Here is a 22,400-nt window from a genome sequence, read left to right as displayed (position 1 = left end):
TCTGGATTCCTCACTTAGTGCACGGGCCACTGATTAATGTGGCACATTATCATGCTGAACAGGATTTTACAATGAAACAACTTAAACAGTATTGATTATACAAGAATTGGTGACCTGCCAACAAAGCTCTCGATAAAGTTTCAGGCTACAGAGCTTTAATAATGAATTAGTATAATTTAACATGTGAGGTGACGCAGTAAGTTAGATGTATAAGAGACTGTAACACTGTGACAGGACAGGAACTCATACTAAACTGCCTGTGTACAGCACTTGGAGGAACCCTTCTCTGATGGACGTCCCAGCAACGAATTGTCAGAAGCTACAGGGGTACATTATGAACCAGTCTGGATCACGAGTAACATTAATTACACAGAACTGAAGGTTGGGCGTGGTGTTGGGGCAGCAGGGAGAAGAGGAGGAGTGAGAAGTAAATTACATTAATAGATTTTAAAAATTTCATCACGAGATGCAGTGTTGCTGGCTGCAGCAGCAATTATTACCCAACTCCAATCGCCCTGCAGAAGGGGGTGAGCTGCCCACTTGAATTACTGCAGTTCACAGGGGTGTATGGAGAGCATTCTAGTGCTCACCAAATGTGTCAAATGCCCCCCTTCTGCACTGTAACAGTTCTGTGATTCATGTTTGGCGCACGTGTGTATGGAATGAACTGTCGTGGTAAGTGGAGGAGCCTGGTACAATTATAACATTTAAAAGGCATCTAGATGGGTATATGAATAGAAAGGGTTTAAAGCGATATGGGCCAAATACTGGCGAATGGGACTACATTAATTTCGGATATCTGTTTAGCATGGACAATTTGGCCCGAACAATCTGTTTTCACGTTGTGTAACTCGATTACTCTTCCATGTTACATAGTATCATACTGTACTACGATAGTTCACAGTGGACACTGCGCAGGAAATGCAGGAGAACGTTAAGAAGGTTACTGAGGCGGTGATGATGATGGGGGAACAGGTAGCAAAACAAAGAGATTGTGGAGGTTTCTCAGTGTGGGGCACAGCGTGCTGGTAGCAACAGTGATGTAGATGTTTGTCCAACAGACTAGAGAAGAAAGACTGAGGGTTTCATCGTCTGAGAAGACTGCAGTGGTAGGCGAGAGAAGAATCTGTGTGAGAGATAATCAAAACCAGCAAGGACAGTGTCAAAGCGACAGCGAATTTCCAACAGGAACATTAGTACTGAACTCATTTTGCACTTTGCTGCGGAGACGACTGATAACTGCGTCATTAAGGCAAGGAATGTACAAATCAACAAGGTCACGTGAGCCTGTGCTGTCCACCTCCCCCCCACCCATTCTGAGTTGGAAAACACTTTTAAACAGTGGTTAAAAATCAACATGTATTTTTTAACAAGTGGCCATTAACAATATACAGAAATTGTCTTATTTTCTATTGAAGATTTAAAAATAGACTTAATAAAATCCTTCCGTTCAGTTGCTATCATAAGACATCTCAGAGTAATTGCAAGATTTTATGAAATCTGTGTTCACATGATAGACCTTTGTTGCTGCACTTTGCATGCTCCCAGATTTAATGGGATCAGCTCCTTGCAGATAGACCACTACATTCTATTTCACAAATATCCATAGTCATAGCGATTTTACTTAACGACATCTTGCTTTAAGAAAACAAGAAGCTAGTTGCATTCCACTGCTGACAAAGTGGATGATCAAAATTAATAAGTCTTTGTGGAGCATGGTTGTGCCTTAGTGAACAGCAGCACTGCCAGCTTTGAGTCATGAACACAGACTCGAGCCCCATCTGAGTACTTCAATCTCGGCTGACACCTCAAAGCCCTACTGACAAAGTGCCACTCTGTCAGAAGTTTTGAACGAGACAAAAGTCAAGATTCCACCTACCCCCTCAGCTGGATTAAAAAAAAAAGAGAGATCCTGTACAGCTGCTGGAAGGGAGGGAGAGGCTTCCGCTGTTTTCAGACCAATATTTATCCCTCCATCAACATCACTGAACTTTGAGCTGTGCAAGCTTGCTTTTTGCTCTCCCTGACCCTTTACAACAGAGACTGCCCTTCAGAAAGAGCATCAGCAACTGAGAAGTACCCTGAAGTGTTGATATATAATATTGACAATATATTCATTCTAGACAATACACCATTTTGTTTACCACTGAAATCAGTAATTACCTTGTGCATCCTGAATGGTTGATTACAATATTGTTCCTCAACATTCTGAAAATGCTCAGATTAAAATACTAGAGATAAAGATTAATATAATTTTACTGTAGGTCAATTAACTAAGAGCAGACCAGGTCCATTTGATTACAGTTCTATAGAAGTCACACTGGGCTCAAAGATTAACTCTATTCCTCAGACTCACTCCACAGATGCAGCTGTTCAAGAAGGCAACTCACCACCAGCTTCTCAAGGGAAACTAGGGATGAGCAATAAGTGCTGGCCCAGCCAGAGACACCCACATCCCACACAAGGAGGAGGGGAAAAAAAGATGCTGGTAGGCCTGCTGCGTCTCTCCTTCCCTTGCTGACTTTATTCTAACATCAATTGGGACTCAGCACATTCATCAGAGTCAGAAAGTTAGGCGCTCAAGGGCCATTCCAGGAATACAACATCAAAATCAAGGCCAGATTTCAGGGGCTGTACATTTTTAAAGCGTGCTACATTTTTAAAAATGCCACTTTTCAGAGAAGGGTTTGAACTAACTATCTGCCTGCTCAGGTGGATTTAAAACATCCCATGGCATGAGTTCAAATAATAGCAGGTGAGTTATCTCAGGTGTTCTGGTCAAGGTTTGTCCCTCAATTAACATTGCGAAGAGCTGATAGACCTGGTCATTGTCACACAGCTGCAAGCGGGAGCCTAATGTGTGCAAGTGGCTGCGACAATTCAAACATTGTAACAGTGGGGCTGCTCAAAGGGACTAAACTGTCTGTAAAGAACTTGGAGATGTCTGATGATTGCGAAAGGTGTGGTTTTAATGTCAGTTTCAAAAGAATGTGTACTTGGTCACAAAAACCCGTGGGATCACCCTCCAAGTTTAAACCCACCTTCGTTTGTTTTTTCTCTGTTGCGTACACAATGGAGGTGCAGCACACCTCTGCAATCTTCCGGCCCTGCCCATAAAAGGACCAGCAGCAGATTTCATCGCCAAGGACGTCCTTTATGAAAAGGACTCTCCCATTAAATCGCAGTGACAGCTTGTCAAACAGCTCGATGTTCTTCAGCATATTGTCATCCGAGTTGCTGGAAGCATAAGGGACAGTTTCAGCTGAATGCATGTCAGTTTGAAACGGATTGGTCAGGCTATCTGAATTTTTCTTTTCACCTCTTCATATAAAGGGTCCAGCCCCAGTGAGACATAATGGTGAACAGTGAGCAACAATGTCACATTTCCCTACAAATATGAAATTGCATCTGAGTTTCAAGCCTTTGGGACAGTCACAGTTTATGAAAGGTGCTAGATAAATGTTTCCACATTTTATAATTAGTTTCTTAAATGTCTCTGCCTCCATTTCTAACTTTAGGATGCTCCCTAAAGACTTTGTTTCGTTTTTGACCATCTGTCCTAATAACTTGTGAGACTAGGTGTTAAAGTTTCTTTGATAATGCTACTATTAAATGCTTAGGTTATTGCATTACACCAAACATGTTACTTCAATGAACTGGAACTGATTACTGGAGCTGAGTTCAGAGAATTCTGTCTCCAATAATCTAATAGCAAGGGAATGCATGGCGGAGAGTAGGACCCTGGGAAGCACTGAGGATCACAGGAGCCTTGGTGTGCATGTCCACTGATCCCTTAAGCTATCAGGACATGTGGATAAAATGTTTAAGACGATTTATGGCAGACATGCCCTTATTTGTCAAGGCACAGTTTAAGAGCAGAGAGGTAACGGTGGAATTGTATACAGGTTGTTTAGGCCAAAACAAGGATACTGTGTGCAGTTCACATCGTAGGAGGGATGTGAAAGCAATGGAGAGAGCGAGCAGAGGAGATTTACCGGGAAGCTGACGAGGCTTGAGAGTTTCAGTCATGAAGAGCGATTGGGCAGACTGGGATTGTTTTCCTCAGAGCACAGGAGATGAAGAGGGCCATGATGGAGAAGTATAAAATTACGAGGGGCTTTTCCTTTTGGTGGAGGGATCAATGGCAAGGCGGGGGGTGTGGTTCGAGGGACATCGATATGAGGTAATGGGCAGGAGGTTTGGAGAAGGTATTAGGAAAAAAAATTTTCAATCCAGGGAGTGGCGGGAGTCTGGGACTCACTGCCTAGAAGGGTGGGATATTGAAGAAATATTTAGATATAGAAATATTTTGATGCCAAGGCATACAAGGCTATGGGCCAAGTGCTGGAAAATGGGATTAGAATAATTAGGTGGTTGGTGTGGATGTGATGGGGTAAAAGGACCTCTCTCTGTGCTGTAGGCCTCTGCTGCTATTGATCATCACAATCGACGTTTGCTCTCACCAAGCCAGTTCACTAAAGTTGTGCAAGGAATAACTAATTCTTCAGTATTCCCTTGTTCTGTCTGGGAAAGTGTCGAAGATTATCAGGAAAACCTCAAATGCAACACAGCACCACAAAGCACTCCACTGGGGTGCAGCTCCAACTGAGTCACCACCTCCTGTTCCCAAAAAGACATCCATCCTTGCTGATGGGCTGCTTTCGACATGGTCGGTGGTCAGTCAGAGGATCTCACCCCTCACTGCAGGCCGAGTGCTCTGGCAGGCTACCGATGGTGGAAGCCGTGCACTCCCCACTTTCTCCAATTCTATTCTGATGCACATCCTGATTTTTATGGCTGTACCATAGGTGAGGGCATGGGCCTGCCCCAAGACCTTGAAACTGCTGTCTCCAAACCTCCGCACTCCTCTACCTCATGCTTCTCAGAATGCTAACTCTGTGACCAAGCTTTCAGTCGCCTGTCCCGATTCTAACCTCTGTGTTCCGATATCAAATTCTTGGGATGTTTTACTTTACGTAAATTCTACATCCACGTTCCCATTTAATGCCTAACTGTGTGCCCCACCTGCAGTCGTCGTCACTGGATAATAATCTAGGAAGGCCAGCCAAGACTAATAGATCATCCTCTCCATTTTCAGGTTATTTAAACCAATTACATCACCCACACTAACGTACACGCACAGACACACATACACACACAGCACTGGGGTCTTTTAATCTACAGCTTCAAATTCCAGCCATTAGGCGGTCACGGGCGCTTGGTCCTTTAAAATTTTGTGTACCAACTAGGCCCTGATCTGATGGTCTTTGCTTACCTGGTGTAGGAATATTTGTTGTTGCTTCTGTTGTACAACAGCTTAACTGCAGGCTACAAAGAGAGAAGAATATTTTTGGTATTTGTGACTTCAACGCGTGAGTGACAACTTGTCAACAAGAGCCTCGTACATTTGCTATGTGGTTTCAAACTGGTCACTCTGATTACAACGGAACAATCTCTCTCTGGCGGCGTTATGGAGTCTACACAAAATAAATGTGCTCAGTCTGAATCTAGCTCCGCGAGGAAGCTTTATTTTGAAATTTGCTCACGGGATATCGGGCTGCTGCCTCAAGCAGTTTTTAACTGCCCTTTCCTAATTGCCCTCAAATTGGTGAAAAAGGGCCACATTCCTCAACTGCTGTCCTCAGGGTGTAGGGCGTTGAGGGAGGGAGGGAGGTCCAGGATTTTGACCCAGCCACACTGAAAGAACAGCAGTATCTTTCCAAGTCAGGATGGTGAATTGCTTGGAAGGGAACTTGCACTGTCCACGTCGTTCTAGCGGGTAGAGGTTGTGGGTTCAGAAAGTGCTGTCAGAAGAACCTCAGTGCACTGGGCAGTGGATGGTAACACACTGCTGCTATTCATCATCCCCTATGAAGGCGATGCAGGTCTGCCAACAGGCAGGCTGCTTTGTCCTTGAAGCCGCTGAGTTCCTGAGTTCCGTTGGAGCCAAATCCATCCAGACAAGTGGAGTAGTTCACTCCATCCCACGAAGTGTGGGGAAATACCACACAACAGGCCAGCAACTGGCTCACATTAGCAGTGTCATTCCTGTATTCAGGCTAGAAGGGAAAGCATTTCACATGGAGCTAAAGGACAAACTTGGCTTTAGTACATTGGTAGCCCAGTCTCCATGAGTTGAGCTTTGTTTTCTCATCATCCAGACATGAATTAATACCAACATTGGATACAGAGAAACAAAAGACAGGGCTAACATGCTTAATCTTGAACATTCAAAGAGAAAAAGCATCATAAATGGCAAGCAACCCAATTGTTCTAACCTTATTAGACGTCGCTATCAACCTCTGCTCCTCTTTGTTAGACGTGATCACAGGAACTTTACAGAAAGGTTCATAAGTTTCTTTCTGCTGCAAAACAAGCACAAATCCCTCAGAAAATCGCAAACCTAAAAATATTTTCAATAAAGTTAAAACATCATAGCAAACAGAGCCTTATCTTGTCGATCAACATTATTCAAAGGTACAGCAATCAAGCAGAATGGGGAGTGAAGTATTTTTATGAGATGAAGTTCATCAAAGCAAAGCATGAAGATTATGGTCAATTCGCACTGTGTGGTCAGGCATCTGTCTTCCTTTGGTCTCTGAATGAAGTGCCTTATGGTGATTCTTTGTTTAAGAAATGCTGCATTAATATAATGACTGGTTATAGGCCAGCAGTCAACATTTCGATACATCAACTACAGGATTTACTATCATTCTAAGATCATCTTTTGTTTCCTTCCTAAATATCTAAACTCCTAAGTATGAGATTCTGTCAGTTTCTTTGCCCCAAGAGTCAAAATCCAATTGATGAGATTATCAATGTTTAAAGGGTTACATTATGGGCGATAAACTGGAGCTGTGATGTCTTGAATTAAAGATGATTGGCAAATGAAGCAGACAGGACGATGAGGTAAATTTCTTAGTGCAGCCTGTAGTTGAGGTCTAGCTATGCACTGCCTAAAACGATAGTGGTAGCAGATTCAGAAACAACTTTCAAAAAGGAATTAGACAATACTTTATAAGGAAATATTTGCTGGCCAGTTGGAGGAAGGGCAGAGGGAATGCAGCAAGTGGATGGGTTTTGTAAAGAGCTGGTGCAGATATAATGAGCCAAAGAGTCCTCATTCCGTTCTGTGAGATTTTAATCGCTGTTCCCGGCATCCTCATCCAGCTGTTATTGGTGTAAGGAAATCTTTTTCTTCTAATCCTGCATCAGTGTTCGGCACTGCTCATGCCCAGACATTACCAAATGTGTGTGCTTTCACTTTCATTTGCTTCCTTTGCCTTACCTCTTCTATCAGGCTTCCTCTGAAACCTCCCTTTCTGAGTTTGTGGGTCAGAGCTTCTCTTTTGATATCTATCTCGTTGAACTGCTCAGCACTGCCTTCAATTCCTGAATATCCTCTAGTTGTATAGTCGGTAACGTTGCTGTGCAATGCAGTGCGCATAGAATGCCAGACACATTCAGGGAGTGTGGAGCGAATCCTGCTACAGAAGTTCATGGCAGTGACTATCCGAGCTAAAACCTTAAGTTGGTTAATGAATTAGCTAAAAGGAAGGAAATACTGCAGCTGAAAAGAGAGACATGTTGCAGAGGTTTTGCACCTTACATTCAGCAGGACAAACAAGATAATACCATATTTCACACAAGCACATTAATATACTGGAATTAAAACAGAAATTGCTGGAAAAGCTCAGCAGGTCTGGCAGCATCTGTGAAGAAAAAAAAAAATCAAGAGTTAACTTTTCAGTTCCAGTGAATTTTTCTGAGGAAAGGTCACTGGACCTGTCGAAACATTAACTCTGATCTTTATCCACACAGATGCTGCCAGACCTGCTGAGCTTTTACAGCAACTTCTGTTTTTGATCCTGATGCACAGCATCTGCAGTTCTTTCCGTTCTTACATCAATTTACTGATGGCCTGATGCATACTGTTTGCTACTGCATTCTCCATGGCAACACCTCAGCCAATCTGAGTCAATTGGCCAACCAACCAGCACTATTTTCTGCTGTATCAATTGCTGTCATTCTTGCATTTGTCCTGATGAGTGTAAAATAAAAAGCCTTGGTAACATGTTTCTCTTGTCAGGAATATTCAGATTTGTGTAGTGTTAATTCTCATCCGCTGTAAACTTGAATAGACCTGCAAATTTTGTCATTTTCCCCAGCTACTTAGTACGATTTACTAACTGAGCCAATTTCCATCATGTCATGGTTTATCTGTCCTTCATCTCCATTTATCCATCTTCGGTCCATGGCTCTTGATACTATTCTAATAACCTTTATCAATCTTTGCTAAATGATCCAGTTTTAATTTTAAGACTTGACATCTATTCAGGTGATCCTCAGCGGAAACGGTTTATTCTATTGAATCCCTCAGTTCTAAAAGATCTCAAGTCGATCATTGCTCAACCTTCCTAACCCCAATCCTCCACACTGGAAATAGGTTCTCCCTATTTACTGTACAAAGATCCTTCAGCTTTGAGGCTAGCTGTTCTAATAGGAAGGCTGGAGGACTGCTGATCGAATCACCTGAACACTGCGTGCAGCGTGATGGCTCTGTTACCTGAAGAGCAGCCTGACATTCTTCCACCAGCCCCTGCACCAAGTAGTACTTGGCCTCAGCCAGCAGCTCCTCAATTTCACGGTTAGTCTCTGGCAGGGGGACTGCGCCATCTCGCAGGTAGTTCAGAACAGCACCAAAATGCTTCCCGCAGCGGTCAATTAGGATCCAGCCTGCAGAACAAAAAGACACTTTGGTTCTTATTCCAGCCCTGCTTCCCAATCACTTCCACACGCTGCCCCACCACTTCCAAACCACGCGGACACATCTCGCAGTCTGCGTGGGTGAAAGAAGTCGGCTGACTGGAAGAACTCTCCACATTTGTCCCTTGCGGAAGCAGATTCCCCAGTTGCTCACCCTACAGGAGTGATTCACGCTGCACTGTGCGGCTCACTCACCTAGAGCTGGCAAGTGAACCAAGGGATTGCAGAGAAAAAAAACATCGAGGAAAATAGAAAATGCCAGCAACGTCAGCCAGTTAGGGACCATCTGGGGACCAGAACACTGAATCAATGTTTCAGGACTACGCCCTGTCTTTAGCTCAAACGTTAACACTATCTTTCTCTCTCTCTCTCTCTCTCCACAGATGCTGCTGAGCACATCCAACACCTCCTGTTCTTATTTCCGATCACCTGCATCCACGAGTCTTTGCTTTCAGTTTACAGAAAGGTTACGGTTTTGGCCGGCTTCTGAAACATAAAAACAAAGAGATACAGAAGATAGGAGCAGGGGGAGGCCATTCAGCCCTTTGAGCCTGCTCCACCGTTCATCACAACCATGGCTGATCATCCATTTCAATAGCCTAATCCTGGTTTCTTCCCATTACTTTTGATCCCATTCGCCGCCCTCCCCCCCCCCCCATTAAATACACTGAAATGTATTTACAAAAACAAGAGTCAGATTACTGAGTTTACACTGCTGTTATATGGACAGGTTACTTATTGGGTTAAGTGTGCTTAATTCAGCTGGAAACCTCTTCATCACTGCCCTGTTCACCTTTCATCCACCAGCACTATTTGCTTGCTTCTTGTAGGAGAGCTGAAGCCTGTCGCCAAAAGGCATCAAGAGGCTGCGCAATACTAGCCACGGATTGGGTGGGTGGGTGTGTGCACATGTGCGGTGGGCAGAGGTCTTCTCAGCCGCATGGTGATACTGAGAGCTGTAAGTTGGGTGTGGATGGAGAAGGGGCGGGGGACACCTGTGAGTACAGAGCTTCCAGCTCCATTATACCTGTCACCCGAGCTGTAGTAGCACTGATGCTCCACCGGGTGGTGCAATTGCATCGTTAGAGTGGATCGTTCTCACCATCGCCCTCAGGTGGAAGCCAGAGGGACAGCAAATTGCGCACGAAATGGGAAACGAGAGGAAATTAGTTTCATAGAACAGGCCCTTCGGCCCACGATGAAGTCTTCTATATTTATGTAATGCACTCCAGTGACTCTCAGTCTCAAACCATTTCACAGCCAATGAAGCATGTTCAAAGTGTAGCTGTGACTGAAATGTTGGAATATGGGCTCTCACTGGCTAAAGGAAAAATGTAAAATCACTTTCGTCTTACCACACCAGAGCTGTTCTCTCATGGGGGGGGAGCGGGGGAGAGAGGGAAGAGGGGAGGGGGGAGGGGGGAGCGCGAGGCGACGGGGAGAGCGAGGAGGGACGGGGGGGGAGAGCGAGGAGGGACGGGGGGGGAGAGCGAGGAGGGACGGGGGGGGAGAGCGAGGAGGGACGGGGGGGGGAGAGCGAGGAGGGACGGGGGGGGGAGAGCGAGGAGGGACGGGGGGGGGAGAGCGAGGAGGGACGGGGGGGGGAGAGCGAGGAGGGACGGGGGGGGAGAGCGAGGAGGGACGGGGGGGGAGAGCGAGGAGGGACGGGGGGGGAGAGCGAGGAGGGACGGGGGGGGGAGAGCGAGGAGGGACGGGGGGGGAGAGCGAGGAGGGACGGGGGGGGGAGAGCGAGGAGGGACGGGGGGGGGAGAGCGAGGAGGGACGGGGGGGGAGAGCGAGGGGGGACGGGGGGGGAGAGCGAGGAGGGACGGGGGGGGAGAGCGAGGAGGGACGGGGGGGGAGAGCGAGGGACGGACGGGGGGGGGAGAGCGAGGAGGGACGGGGGGGGAGAGCGAGGAGGGACGGGGGGGGGGAGAGCGAGGAGGGACGGGGGGGAGAGCGAGGAGGGACGGGGGGGGAGAGCGAGGAGGGACGGGGGGGGAGAGCGAGGAGGGACGGGGGGGGAGAGCGAGGAGGGACGGGGGGGAGAGCGAGGAGGGACGGGGGGAGAGAGCGAGGAGGGACGGGGGGAGAGAGCGAGGAGGGACGGGGGGAGAGAGCGAGGAGGGACGGGGGGAGAGAGCGAGGAGGGACGGGGGGAGAGAGCGAGGAGGGACGGGGGGAGAGAGCGAGGAGGGACGGGGGGGGAGAGCGAGGAGGGACGGGGGGGGAGAGCGAGGAGGGACGGGGGGGGAGAGCGAGGAGGGACGGGGGGGGAGAGCGAGGAGGGACGGTGGGGGGAGAGCGAGGAGAGCAAGGAGGGACGGGGGGGAGAGCGAGGAGAGCAAGGAGGGACGGGGGGGACAGCGAGGTGAGGGGGGAGCGGGGAGAGCGAGGAGGGACGGGGGGAGTGAGGGGGGAAGTGGGTGGGGTGGGAGAGCGAGGAGGGAGGGAGGGAGGGGGAGAGAGTGGGAGCGAGAGGGTCATCATGCCTCAGGTGAGGGGCGAGGTTGTGAAGTAGACTCCATGGTAACTTCAGCCTGTGCAGGAACTGAACCCACACTCCATTGTAAAACAACTAATGGAACCCCAATAGGGATGTGATAATGACACATTGTTGACTGAGGGTCATAAATTGGCCAGGAGACCATGGACAACACGTCTGCTGCTTCTTGGAATAGCATCATGGGATTTTTGACACCCGCCTGAGCGATCAGGTTAAATGTCTCACCCAAAAGGCAGTATACACACATATGGCACAGCACTCCCTCAGTACTACCGATCTTCATTCCCACGTCCCTACCCTGGACTGGAACCTGATCACACAGCCATGTGGCTCAGAGGCAAAAGTTCCACCAACTCTATCCTGATAAAATGATAAACAGCAAATTGCTACTCTGCAAACAACAAAACTTAAATATCATTGTTTTCTTGCTGTCAACACAGTGTGCTGTGTTACTAGCCAGGGCACTGGGTAGAAAACACCCTCTGATCTCCTTGGACATTTTCCACTAGGAGTTTCCACAGCCACCCTGGACAGTAGACAGTTTCTTGTCTGCACCTCAGCCAATAATGCAACACATCATCAGTAACGCAGAACACCCTCAGTTTTACATCATAGTCTCAGCCTTGATTTTTAATGCTCAAGTGTGTGGAGTGGAACATCAGTCTACAACCCTACCCTTCCGAGGTGACAGCCCTGCCCATTGAGCTTCAGCTGACAACAGTTCAAACATTAAAAGCCTTTGACTCTCAGGCTGCTACACAGCATGTGTGCACACAGCTCCAATCTGCCATCTCCAGGATTACTGCAAGCTAGTCAGTGCCTTACACCACTCTGAAAAGGGCTAATGCTATTTTCTTTCCCAAACATTCTAGGTATGCAGCTCTGTGGATTTGCTATTCACAGTCAAGGGAAAATAGGCCAAGTGGCTCCTGTAAAACCACATAAGGCTGGGATCTAAAGAATTTACTGCCGAAGTGCAAATGGAACCTGTAGATTCCCTGGACAAATAAGGCAAGTTCCCCATCAATTCAAATAGTTACTGAGCAACTACCACACAGGAACAATACACCCCCAATATGGCTATGAGTAACACAGAGAAACCGTGAAAAATTAAGTAGGAACATACCCCTTCCCAGCAGCGCTTAGCCTGTTTCTTCTCTCCTCCGACCCACTCCTGCCCTCCCATCTTTCCTTCCCCACTTTTGATTTTGTATCACTTCACTGCTCACCTCCCCCACCTCCGGCTTCCCACCTTTCCTCTCTCCTGCCCTCACATCCCTCCTTTCCCTTTCCTCCTACCTCTCCTCTCCTGCCCTCTGTTCCTCTTCCCCTGTTGAAATGATCAGCAGGTTTGAATACTGGTAAATGATCCTGAGGCAATCTCATTCCGAGTGCAAACAGTGAACAAGAAATAAAGCACCATATGGGACATGGCAAACATCACCATTCTTGGCAGCTACACAGGGGAGAATCTATTCGGGGAATTACTCTGGGAAATTACAAGGATTGCAAAGCAAACTGTATTTTTTTTCTTCATTTGAAACATTGCCTTGGCGAGATATCACCTGTGAGAAAGGTCTACATCTACTGAACACGGTCTAACAGCGCGGTGACATGCTGCTGCTGTCAGCGCAGTGCTACGCGGCAGGATTGCAGCCAGGTCACAAGGCCAGCTGACAGCCACTGTACAGGATTCTGATCAGGCAGCATCAAATTACACAGCAGAACAGGCTTTCTCCTGCCCTTATCTCCCAGTATCTGTCACTGAACAAAAATGATCTCACGCCCCTTCGTAGTATCCTGTTACAGATTCAAGTAGCTACTTCCAGAACACAAGTTAACTGCAGAGAAACAGGTCATTCTGCCCTCGCTGTTTTATTCTGCACACTGCTCTCCATTCATTCATTGTTCTTATCAATAAGCTCTCTACTCCATATTATCTCAGTTTTAAAAGGTAAAGCTAGACAAACAAACATTGAATTGAATTAGCTTTATTGTCACACGTACTCAAATGAGAACAGTGAAAACTTTACAAGTTACCACTTAGGGTGCTTAAGTGCAAGGGTACTGAGGTAGAGCTTCTTCAGTAAAAGTTCTTAGGGGGAAAAAATTAGAAAAGAAATAAAAAGTCCAGCAATACATCACAACCACTCCCTTGCAATACACAGTCCCACATTCTTCCTGTGTAAAGACAACTCTCTTAAATTCCCTCAGAGATAATGGGAACTGCAGATGCTGGAGAATCCGAGATAACAAAGTGTGCAGCTGGATGAACACAGCAGGCCAAGCAGCTGCTTGACCTGCTGTGTTCATCCAGCTCCACACACTCTTAAATTCCCTGTTGGAGTTGCAAAATACTGTGTTATTCTGATGGGTCTCAGTTTTCATCTTCTCAACATTTACCCATTCCACCCCTTTCCTTGTCCGAAAGACCTCCACCAGTCTTCTCTCTCTCCCTGTGTGGAGAGATCCAGTCCATTAGTAGTAGTTCAGCTCAGCTCAAATTACCTTCACTGTCTGTTAACACCTCCATCCTGCCACTGAACATAGCCTTCAGCATGGTGTCCTGTTTGGTGAGGGTCTGCATGGTAGTGTAGTAGAGAGCTCCTCCCACATTCAGCTTGACATACTTAGAGCTTGGGCTTGCTCCTTTGAAGGAGGTGGTGCGGGTTGATGCTGCGGGCACTGGACTCACCGCGCTTTCTCCGGACATTCTCTCTTCCTGTGTGGGCATAGCATTGTGCGGTTAGAGAAAGGGAAAGTCCTGCATCTATATATATATATATACACACATACACAAAGTACATTTCACAACCTCAGGACAACTCCCACGTGTTGTACCACCAACAAACTGCAATCACTACTTTAATGTAGGAAATGTGGCAGACAATTTGTGTGCAACAAGCTCCCACAAACAGCAACGGGACCAGGACCTTACTGTTCTTGTTTGTCATGCTGCTTGAAGGGTAAATATTAGCCAGGACACCATTTACTTGCTCCTTTGTGGGTAATAGTTTCCTGTCCATTTGAACGGAAAGATAGGGTCTCAATTTAATGTCCTAGTTTGAAGATGGCAGCTCTCAGATAGTACAGCTCTCCCTCTATGTGCACCGAGGGCATTATTCTAGCCACCAGTGCTTAAGACTCTAGAGTGGAATCGCAGCCTCTTGACTCCAAGGTGAGAGTACAGGCTGTTGAGACACAGCCAACACTGGCTCCTGGTACTCGTGACCACACTCCTCAACCTTACTGTTAAAAGAAATATTTTACCTGAGGGAACTGAGGCTGCGAAACACAGCTCAGAAAAGCAATTTGAAAAGTAGTTGCTCAATAGGAAACCATATTTACAAAGCATTGGATGGAATAAAAACACGTTACAGGAGTTTATTCAGGCACAAAGCTGACTCTGAACTAAACAAGGGGACATGAGGACAGGAAGCCAGGAGATTAGCCCCAGTGGTGGGTTATCAGCAGGACGAGGGAATCCCAAAAGTTCAGGCCCTGACAGCTGAAGGCGTCACCGCCACAAATGCAGCGAAAGGAAGGAGGCCTTTGGAAGCAGCCAGAAATGGGAGAATGCACAAAGCTCACTCACTGGACATCATCCAACCTGACACAACCAGCTCTAAAAGGATGACTGCAAACTGCAGAAATCCTGACGGGATTCAGCGATGGGGAGAATCAACCACCAGGGCACTTAATGCACAGTTAACAGCCATGCCTGAGGGGGTGGGAAGGGAGAAGGAAACAGTGGGGAGGGGCTGTTAGGCCTTACTGATTTTTAACTACATCTGGATGTGGCTAGCTGTGTTTCATTCTCCTATCTGGAGAAGCAACGGGAATACTGATCTGGCTTAAGACGACAAACACACTTAGCTGCCAATTGCTACTGTGTACCTGACACACCTGTCACCAGTGGAAATTTCTGTTTGCTTTTCCACTCTCCAACTCCAAACCTAATCACCAACACATCAACACTCACTGACTGACCCAGGCACACTTAAATCATCATCACACTCTCCTAAAACAATGAGCCACTCTGATAATGGCACATCAGACCTAGTGGGCAGAAATGGACAGTAAAGAGAGTAAGTGATTATCTTGTAAAGTGAACTCACCAAATCCTGAGATGCTGCTTGGCCTGCTGTGTTCATCCAGCCTCACATTTTATTATCTTGGAATCTCCAGCATCTGCAGTTCCCATTATCTCTCACCAAATTCCTTAATTGGTCCACATTAGTGACTGATCAGATACAGGGCCTTTAACAAGGTGAGTATAATAAAGCAGCAGCAGCCCCTAACCTACCGATTAAATCCTGGGCACTTTCTCGAGTTTTGGCCAGCTCCTGTGCAACAGGCAGTCTGGCACTGCAAGGAATGTGGGCAGTGAAGTCTGTGTTTCAGTAACTGTTAGTTTCCAAACTTGCAGCACAATGGAAAACAGGGAGGTGTCAGGAAGCGGAGATAATGGGAACTGCAGATGCTGGAGATTCCAAGATAATAAAATGTGAGGCTGGATGAACACAGCAGGCCAAGCAGCATCTCAGGAGCACAACATGGGTCAGTCGGTCCTAAGAGATAGGCGAGTGCCGTTCCGAAGGGACGGGCGATGGCCTCCGTTGCCCTCAGCCGATCGAAAGGGAGTCGGGTTCAGATCCCCGAATCCGGAGTGGCGGAGACGGGCGCCTCACGGCGTCCAGTGGTGTCAGGAAGCAGTGAGTTCACTCAAACCAAACACTTCATACTGTGGAGGCGGCTGCACAAAACAACTAAGCACAGTGCTGTGGATATCCTGGGCCCTTGAATACTGCTGTATACACGCAAGTTCTTTCTGTCACATTGACCAAACCAGTATTCCTCAATACAGTCTCTATCAGTGAGATTAAGCATCTGGTTCTTCAAACACAGCCCCCACTCCTAAATACTGGCTGCCTTAGCTCACCAGCATCGCCTCCCATTCTGAACTGCTTGCTCTGAAGAACACAGAAAATGTCATGCAGTTCAAAGTCCCTTCCTCAATATCACTGGGGAAAAATAACAGGTCAATGCATCACGTTTCCAGGGGGTCTGCTCTTACAAACTGTCCACATTCCAACAGTGATTGAAAAAGTGTACTGGATAGCCTGAACCATTTGGGGTCATTCTGAGGATGGGAGAGGTGCTATATAAATCTACATTCCTGAACTCCTTGCACCATGAACTTGGTACTTCATCCAGGATTCGAAGGTCCCCTTGCCCTCCCGCATTTCTGAAGAAGGGTCCAGACCCAAAACGTCATCTTTCCTGCTCCGTTCATCCAGCAACCCTGTTATCGCAGGTAACAGCCTAATGAACTTCTCGGAACTGCTTCTAATGACAGTAAGGGACCAACACCAAGTGAAGCACCCCAGGTGTAGTCTCACCAATGTCCCATACAGCTGCAATAAGACTTTCCTATTTTTATATGCCATCCCCTTGTAATAAAGGCCAATATTCCCTTTGGCTTCCTAATTACTTGCTGTGCAACTCACCAAAATGAACCCACATTTTCTCAGCAAGCCCAATAAAGTGTTATACTCTCACGATTTTTTTTCTGCTCCTCAGACCTCAGAAGTCCATGTGCAGCACTGAGTACTGAAAGCAGAAACCAATGCGTTGGTAAGGAACCTTGAAGCGGCTGTATAGCTTAGAGGGAATGCTGGCTCACAGAGTCAAAGAACACACTTACATAACAAATCTATTGTCATCAAAGTGTGACTGGGAAAACGTGAAAGGAAGCATCACACTAATCAGTGTGAGCTTTACACAAGGGCTTCAAAACATTTCCTGCATGAGTAATGCTTAGCAGGATTGCATTCTAGCACCCTGTTCCTCCGCATGCCATTTGTTTCTCTTCTGTACTTCTATGACATAATCAACCAATACACCCAACTTCCTCCTTGGTACCTACTAGCCCAGACAAGTATGTTAACTATTTTTCCTTGCCATACTTCCAGCAACATATATTTAACTCTGTTGAATTTACTCAACACAGATCTACCCAAGCACTAAAACGCGGCAGCAAATTATTTTACTTGTGAACTCTGTCAAATCTTAATCATGAACACATTTTATTTTTAATGTGCTCCAGGGACGTGGGTGTCACTGACCGGGCAGCATTTATTTCCCATCCTTAGTCACTCTTGACATCGCTGTCATTATCTGCCTTCTTGAGCCACTGCAGTCCTTGGGGTGTTGGGTCTTCCATAATACTATTAGGAACAGAACTCCATGATTATGACACTGTATTGGTGATACAGCTCCAAGGCAGGATCATGAGTGGTATGGGTAGGTGATCCCAGTTGTCATCAGTCTCTGTCAGAGGTGGTACTGCTCATGGCTTTAATCCTTGAGCTGTTGCAGTGCATCCTGTGGATGGTACACACAGCTGCTACTGCATATCGGTGGCCAAGGGGATGAATGCTGAGTGGTGGACAGGATACCAAACAAGTGGGCTGCTCCTGGATGGCGCCAAGTTTCTTCAGTGTTGTTGCAGCTGCATTCTTTCAGCTAAGTGCGGTGTATTTCATCACACACCTGACACATGCTTTGAAGCTGGTGGACTGGCTCTGGGTACACAGGATGAGTTACTCACTACAGACGTTCTAGCCTTCAATCTGTTTCTGAAGCCGCAGTATTTAAAGGGCTGCCCAAGTTCATGTTCTGGTCAAAGGTAATCTCCAGGACGTTTACAGCAGGGGATTCAACACTGGGATCCCATTGAAAGTCCAAGGTAAATGATTTGATTCTTCATTAAAGATGATTTTAGTCTGGCACCTGCATAGCACAAATGTAACTCATCACGTGTCAGCCCAAATCTGGATGTTGTCCAGGTCATGTTGCATTTGAACATGGGCTGGTTCAGCATTTGAGGGGTTGTGAATGGTTTGCATAATCAGCCAACATGCACTTTTCTGACCTTATGATGGAGGCAAGGTCATTGATGAAGTGGCAAAGATGGTTGAGCTCAGGAGACAATCCTGGGGAACACTCGCAGTGGTGCCTTGGTCCTGCAAAAATTGACCTTCACCAATCAGAACTACCTTCCTTTGTGTCAGGTACAACTCCAACTAGTGGAGAGTTTTTCCAAGGATTCCTTTTGTATACAGTTTTGCAGAAGTCCTTGATGCCGTTTTCAGTCAAACATTGCCTTAATGTTAGAGCAGTCATTCTCACCTTACCCATGGAGCTCTGCTCTTTTGGCCATGTCGGAATCAAGGCTGAAATGAGGTCGGGGCAGAGTGACCCTGGTAGAACCCAAACAAAGCATCAGTGAGCAGCTTATTATTTGATAGCAACACCTTCAGTTACCTTACCAATGGTTGAAAGCAGACTGAAGGGCTGGTAATTGAGCAGACTGGATTCTCCCGTTTCTTCTGTCCAGGACATACCTGAGCAATTTACCACATTGATAACGGGAACTGCAGATGCTGGAGAATCCAAGATAATAAAATGTGAGGCTGGATGAACACAGCTGGCCCAGCAGCATCTCAGGAGCACAAAAGCTGACGTTTCGGACCACATTGTTGGGTAGATGCCAGGGCTGCAACTGTACTGGAACAGCCTAGCTAGGGGCTGTGCCAAGTTCTGAAGCACTGTCTTCAGCACTATGGTGGGAATGGTGGCAGGGCCAGTAGCCTCCAACTGTTTCTTGATATCATGTGGAGTGAGTTAGTTTGGATGAAGACTGGCGTCAGTGATCCTGGTGACCCCAGGATGGATCATCCCTCCCTGATGACAGATGCAATTGCCTTAGCCGTGTCCTTTCTACTGATGTGCTGGGTTGCCCCATTGTTGTGGTGGGGATATTTGTGGACACCCCCACCCCCACCCATTCCTCCTGCTAGTTGTTTAGTTGACCATCTGCATTCTCATGTTAGATCCGATCTGTTAGCTCCGTCTATAGCCTGTTGCTGTCAGTGTCTGGCACACAGGTAGTCCTGAATTGTAGCCTTACCAGGTAAAATCCTCATTTTAAGGTTTGCCTGGTGCTCCTCCTGCATTCTTCGTGGATCAATTCACTTGATGGTAATGGAGGAGTATGCCGAGATTGCAGATTGTGGTCAAATGCAACTCTGCTGCTGATCACCCTTAGATCTTAGTGAAGGCCGTTGTGCAGGGTGCTAGGTTTGTTTGACATCTATCCCAGTGACAGTGTGACCCAACACAATGGGTGGTATCCTCAAAGTGAAGGGAGGACTTTGTGTCCCCAAGGACTGTGCAGTGGTCACTCTTACCAATACCATCGTGGACAGATGCATCTGCGGCAAGCAGACTGCTGGGAATGAAGAATAAAGATCTAATTTAGCACTTATGTCCTTTAGCTTGCTCGGTCGTAAAGCAGGAACGGTCAAAGTGTAACTGAGCAGAGGTAGTCAGGGGCACAGACAGGCAGTTCTGTGGCTGCAAGTGAGATCCCAGGATGGTGTGCTGTGACCCTAGTATCAGGGTCAAAGTGTCTTTTAGTACGTCCTGTGCCTGCTCAAAGGGGAGGGTGAACAGCCAGAGGCTGTGGTCCATAATGGAACTAATGACAAGGGAGGTAAGTAGTAAGTTAAAAAATATCATCTCTAGGATTGTAATCTTGGGATTACTCCCCATGCCACATGCTGGTGAAGCCAGAAATAAGAAGCTAATACAGTCAAATATGTGGCTAAACAACTGGCGTAGGAAGAAGGGATTCAAATATCTAGATCATTGGATTTGTTCCAGGGCAGGTGGGACATGTACAAGGAGGACAGGCTGCACCTAATCTGGAAGAGCACCAATATCCTGGTGGGGTGGTTTGCTAGTGCCACTCTGGAGGGTTTAAACTCGTGCTGTGGGAAGTAGCAATCAGACAAGCAGGTCAGGATGTGAAGGTAGAGGTTAATAGGATGAACGTGCAGGGCCAGTTTAACGAACAAGGCTGGGTTATAAAAGGGTAATCAGTAAGCCAAGAGGGAGAAATAATAAAAAGATACCGAAGGACAGGACACAGCGTACCACCAAATTAGAGTTCTTTATACAAATTGAACAAACTAAATGAGCTGCCAGCACAGATTCAAATTGGAAACTATGACAGAGCAGCCATTGAAGAGACAGGGCTGCAGGATGGTCAGGACTACGAAGCAAAACACATCAGGTTACAAGGTTACAGGAGGGACAGAGGAAACAGCAGAGGGGGTGGAGCAGCCTTATTGATTGTAAATAGAATCACTTTGATGATGAGGGAGGATATAATGAGGGGAAAGCACCCAGTGGAGACGTTATGGGTGGAACTGAGGAGGCATAAAGGAACTAAAACCACAATAGGCATCACATATAGACACCTGGCATCAGCTCAGAACGGTTAAATTGTGTAAATGCTGAAATTAGACAACTATGTAGCAAAGATAGATTAGTATTAATGGGGGATTTAATTTTAACAGACTGGGAAAGACAGCCAGAAAGGTTATGAATCTGGAATGCATCCATGATAGTTTCCTACAGCAATATTTCTTGGATGTGATAAGGGGACAAGCAATTTGGATCTCACCACGAGCAGCGAGTCTGATTTAGTGACCTAGTCGTTTATGGGCATTTGTCAAATAGTTGTCATAATAATATGATTTTATGTAGCATTTGTAAGAGACAAGCAAAGATCGAACTAGAATTTTGAATTTGAGTAAGACAGACTTTAATGGGTTGAGAGAGACTGCACACAGTAAACTGGGAAGCTCTGCTAACGGGTAAAACAAAACAAGGAATAGTGGAAGGTATTCAAAGAAACATTTAATGCTATCTGGAAGCAGTCTGTACCTATGACCCACCTCCCTGGACATCTAAGGAGGTAAGGGACAGCATAAACTTAAAAGGGCTTATAAAAACAAAAAAAAAGTACAGATCTCATAGAACGGGGCAAATACAAAGACCAAAGGGCCACAAAATGGCTTATTAGAGCAGCAAAAAACAATTATGGACCTGATGGCTTCCATCCATGGGTGTTAAAGGAGACAAGACAGAATATTATTGATGCCCTAACCATAACCTTTCAGAATTCCTGGATTCAGGAGTTGTAATTCTAGATTGGAAATTCACTCGCCACTTACTCTTAAAGAAGGGGAACAGAGAGGTACCAGGAATTATAGATCAGTTAGCCTAACATGTGTGATGGAAAAATTGTTGGGAGTCTATAATCAAGGATAGGAAACTGATAATCTTGAAAATTTTCAGTTGATCAGGGAGAGTCAGGATGGATTCATGAAGAGTAGGTCATGCCTTACAAATTTTAGAAGAAGTGACAAAGATGGTGAACACAGGTAGATCAATGTCCCAGACACACTGTTAGCTAAGGTGGAAGCCTTCAGAATTGAGGGCAAATTACTGATGTGGATAGGAATCTGGTTAAGTGGCAGGAACAGAGAGTTAGAATAACGGATATGTACTCAAAATGCAGGACATAACTAGTTCTGTCCTACAGGAATCTGTGTTAGGGCCTAAATTATTCACAATATTCATTAACAACTTGGATACTGACATCAAAAAAATCAAGTATTCAAATTTGGTGCTAACACAAAAATTGGACAGCATGTAGACAGTAGCGTAAAGTTACAACAGGATATGGATAGATCAGGTCAATGGACGAAGCTGTTGCAGATGGATGGATTGTAACATATGCAACTACAAGATTCTCCATTTCGAACAAACAAAAATCATGATTTTTACAGAAGGCACAAAGTTAAATACAATCCATGTCCAGTTTTTGATCTGAGGGGTTCAGATGCATAGCGCTTTAAAGTGCCACAGACAGGTAGAGAAAATAGTCAAGAAGGCTAATACAGTGCTGACTTATTATGGATTAGGCTACAGAACAGCAATGATCTTACGGAGCAGCCTTGAAGAGCTGAATAACCCCCTCCTGCTTGGATGTTTTCCCAATCATTCAAGCAGCTTGGTCAGTAGTTGGATATCGAAGTCCCTCAGCTAGAGTACGTTCTATGCCTTTGCCACCCTCACTGGTTCTTTCAAGTGGTGTTCAATACAGAGGAGTACTGATTCATCAGACAAGGGGCTGGCGGTTGGTACAAACAGCACACAGTTTTAATGCAATTTCATGAGACTTCACAGAATCCAGAGCCAAGGCCAATGT

The 22,400-nt window shown here is 46.2% G+C and overlaps 1 protein-coding gene across 3 annotated transcripts in view; it reads right to left on the bottom strand.

The window, feature by feature from the left end:
- The window catches only part of kctd10 (potassium channel tetramerization domain containing 10), a 147,502-nt gene that overhangs the window by 6,930 nt on the left and 118,172 nt on the right, over positions 1-22,400 (bottom strand). The window contains exons 1-6 of one of the 3 annotated variants that reach the window (XM_059654947.1): positions 17,401-18,069; positions 13,781-13,994; positions 8,567-8,736; positions 6,279-6,362; positions 5,276-5,328; positions 3,042-3,237 (exon numbers count right to left, since the gene is read on the bottom strand). In XM_059654947.1, coding sequence (XP_059510930.1) covers positions 3,042-3,237; positions 5,276-5,328; positions 6,279-6,362; positions 8,567-8,736; positions 13,781-13,994; positions 17,401-17,421 — 738 coding nt within the window. In that variant the 5' untranslated portion in view covers positions 17,422-18,069. Of the gene's footprint in view, positions 1-3,041; positions 3,238-5,275; positions 5,329-6,278; positions 6,366-8,566; positions 8,737-13,780; positions 13,995-17,400; positions 18,070-22,400 lie in introns of those variants that run through there. The other 2 variants (XM_059654946.1, XM_048555698.2) reach the window with 2 other exon arrangements.

The sequence above is a fragment of the Stegostoma tigrinum genome, chromosome 26 (genome assembly GCF_030684315.1).
Source record: "Stegostoma tigrinum isolate sSteTig4 chromosome 26, sSteTig4.hap1, whole genome shotgun sequence".
NCBI lineage: Eukaryota > Metazoa > Chordata > Chondrichthyes > Orectolobiformes > Stegostomatidae > Stegostoma > Stegostoma tigrinum.
This window is presented reverse-complemented; position numbering and strand designations above follow the sequence as displayed.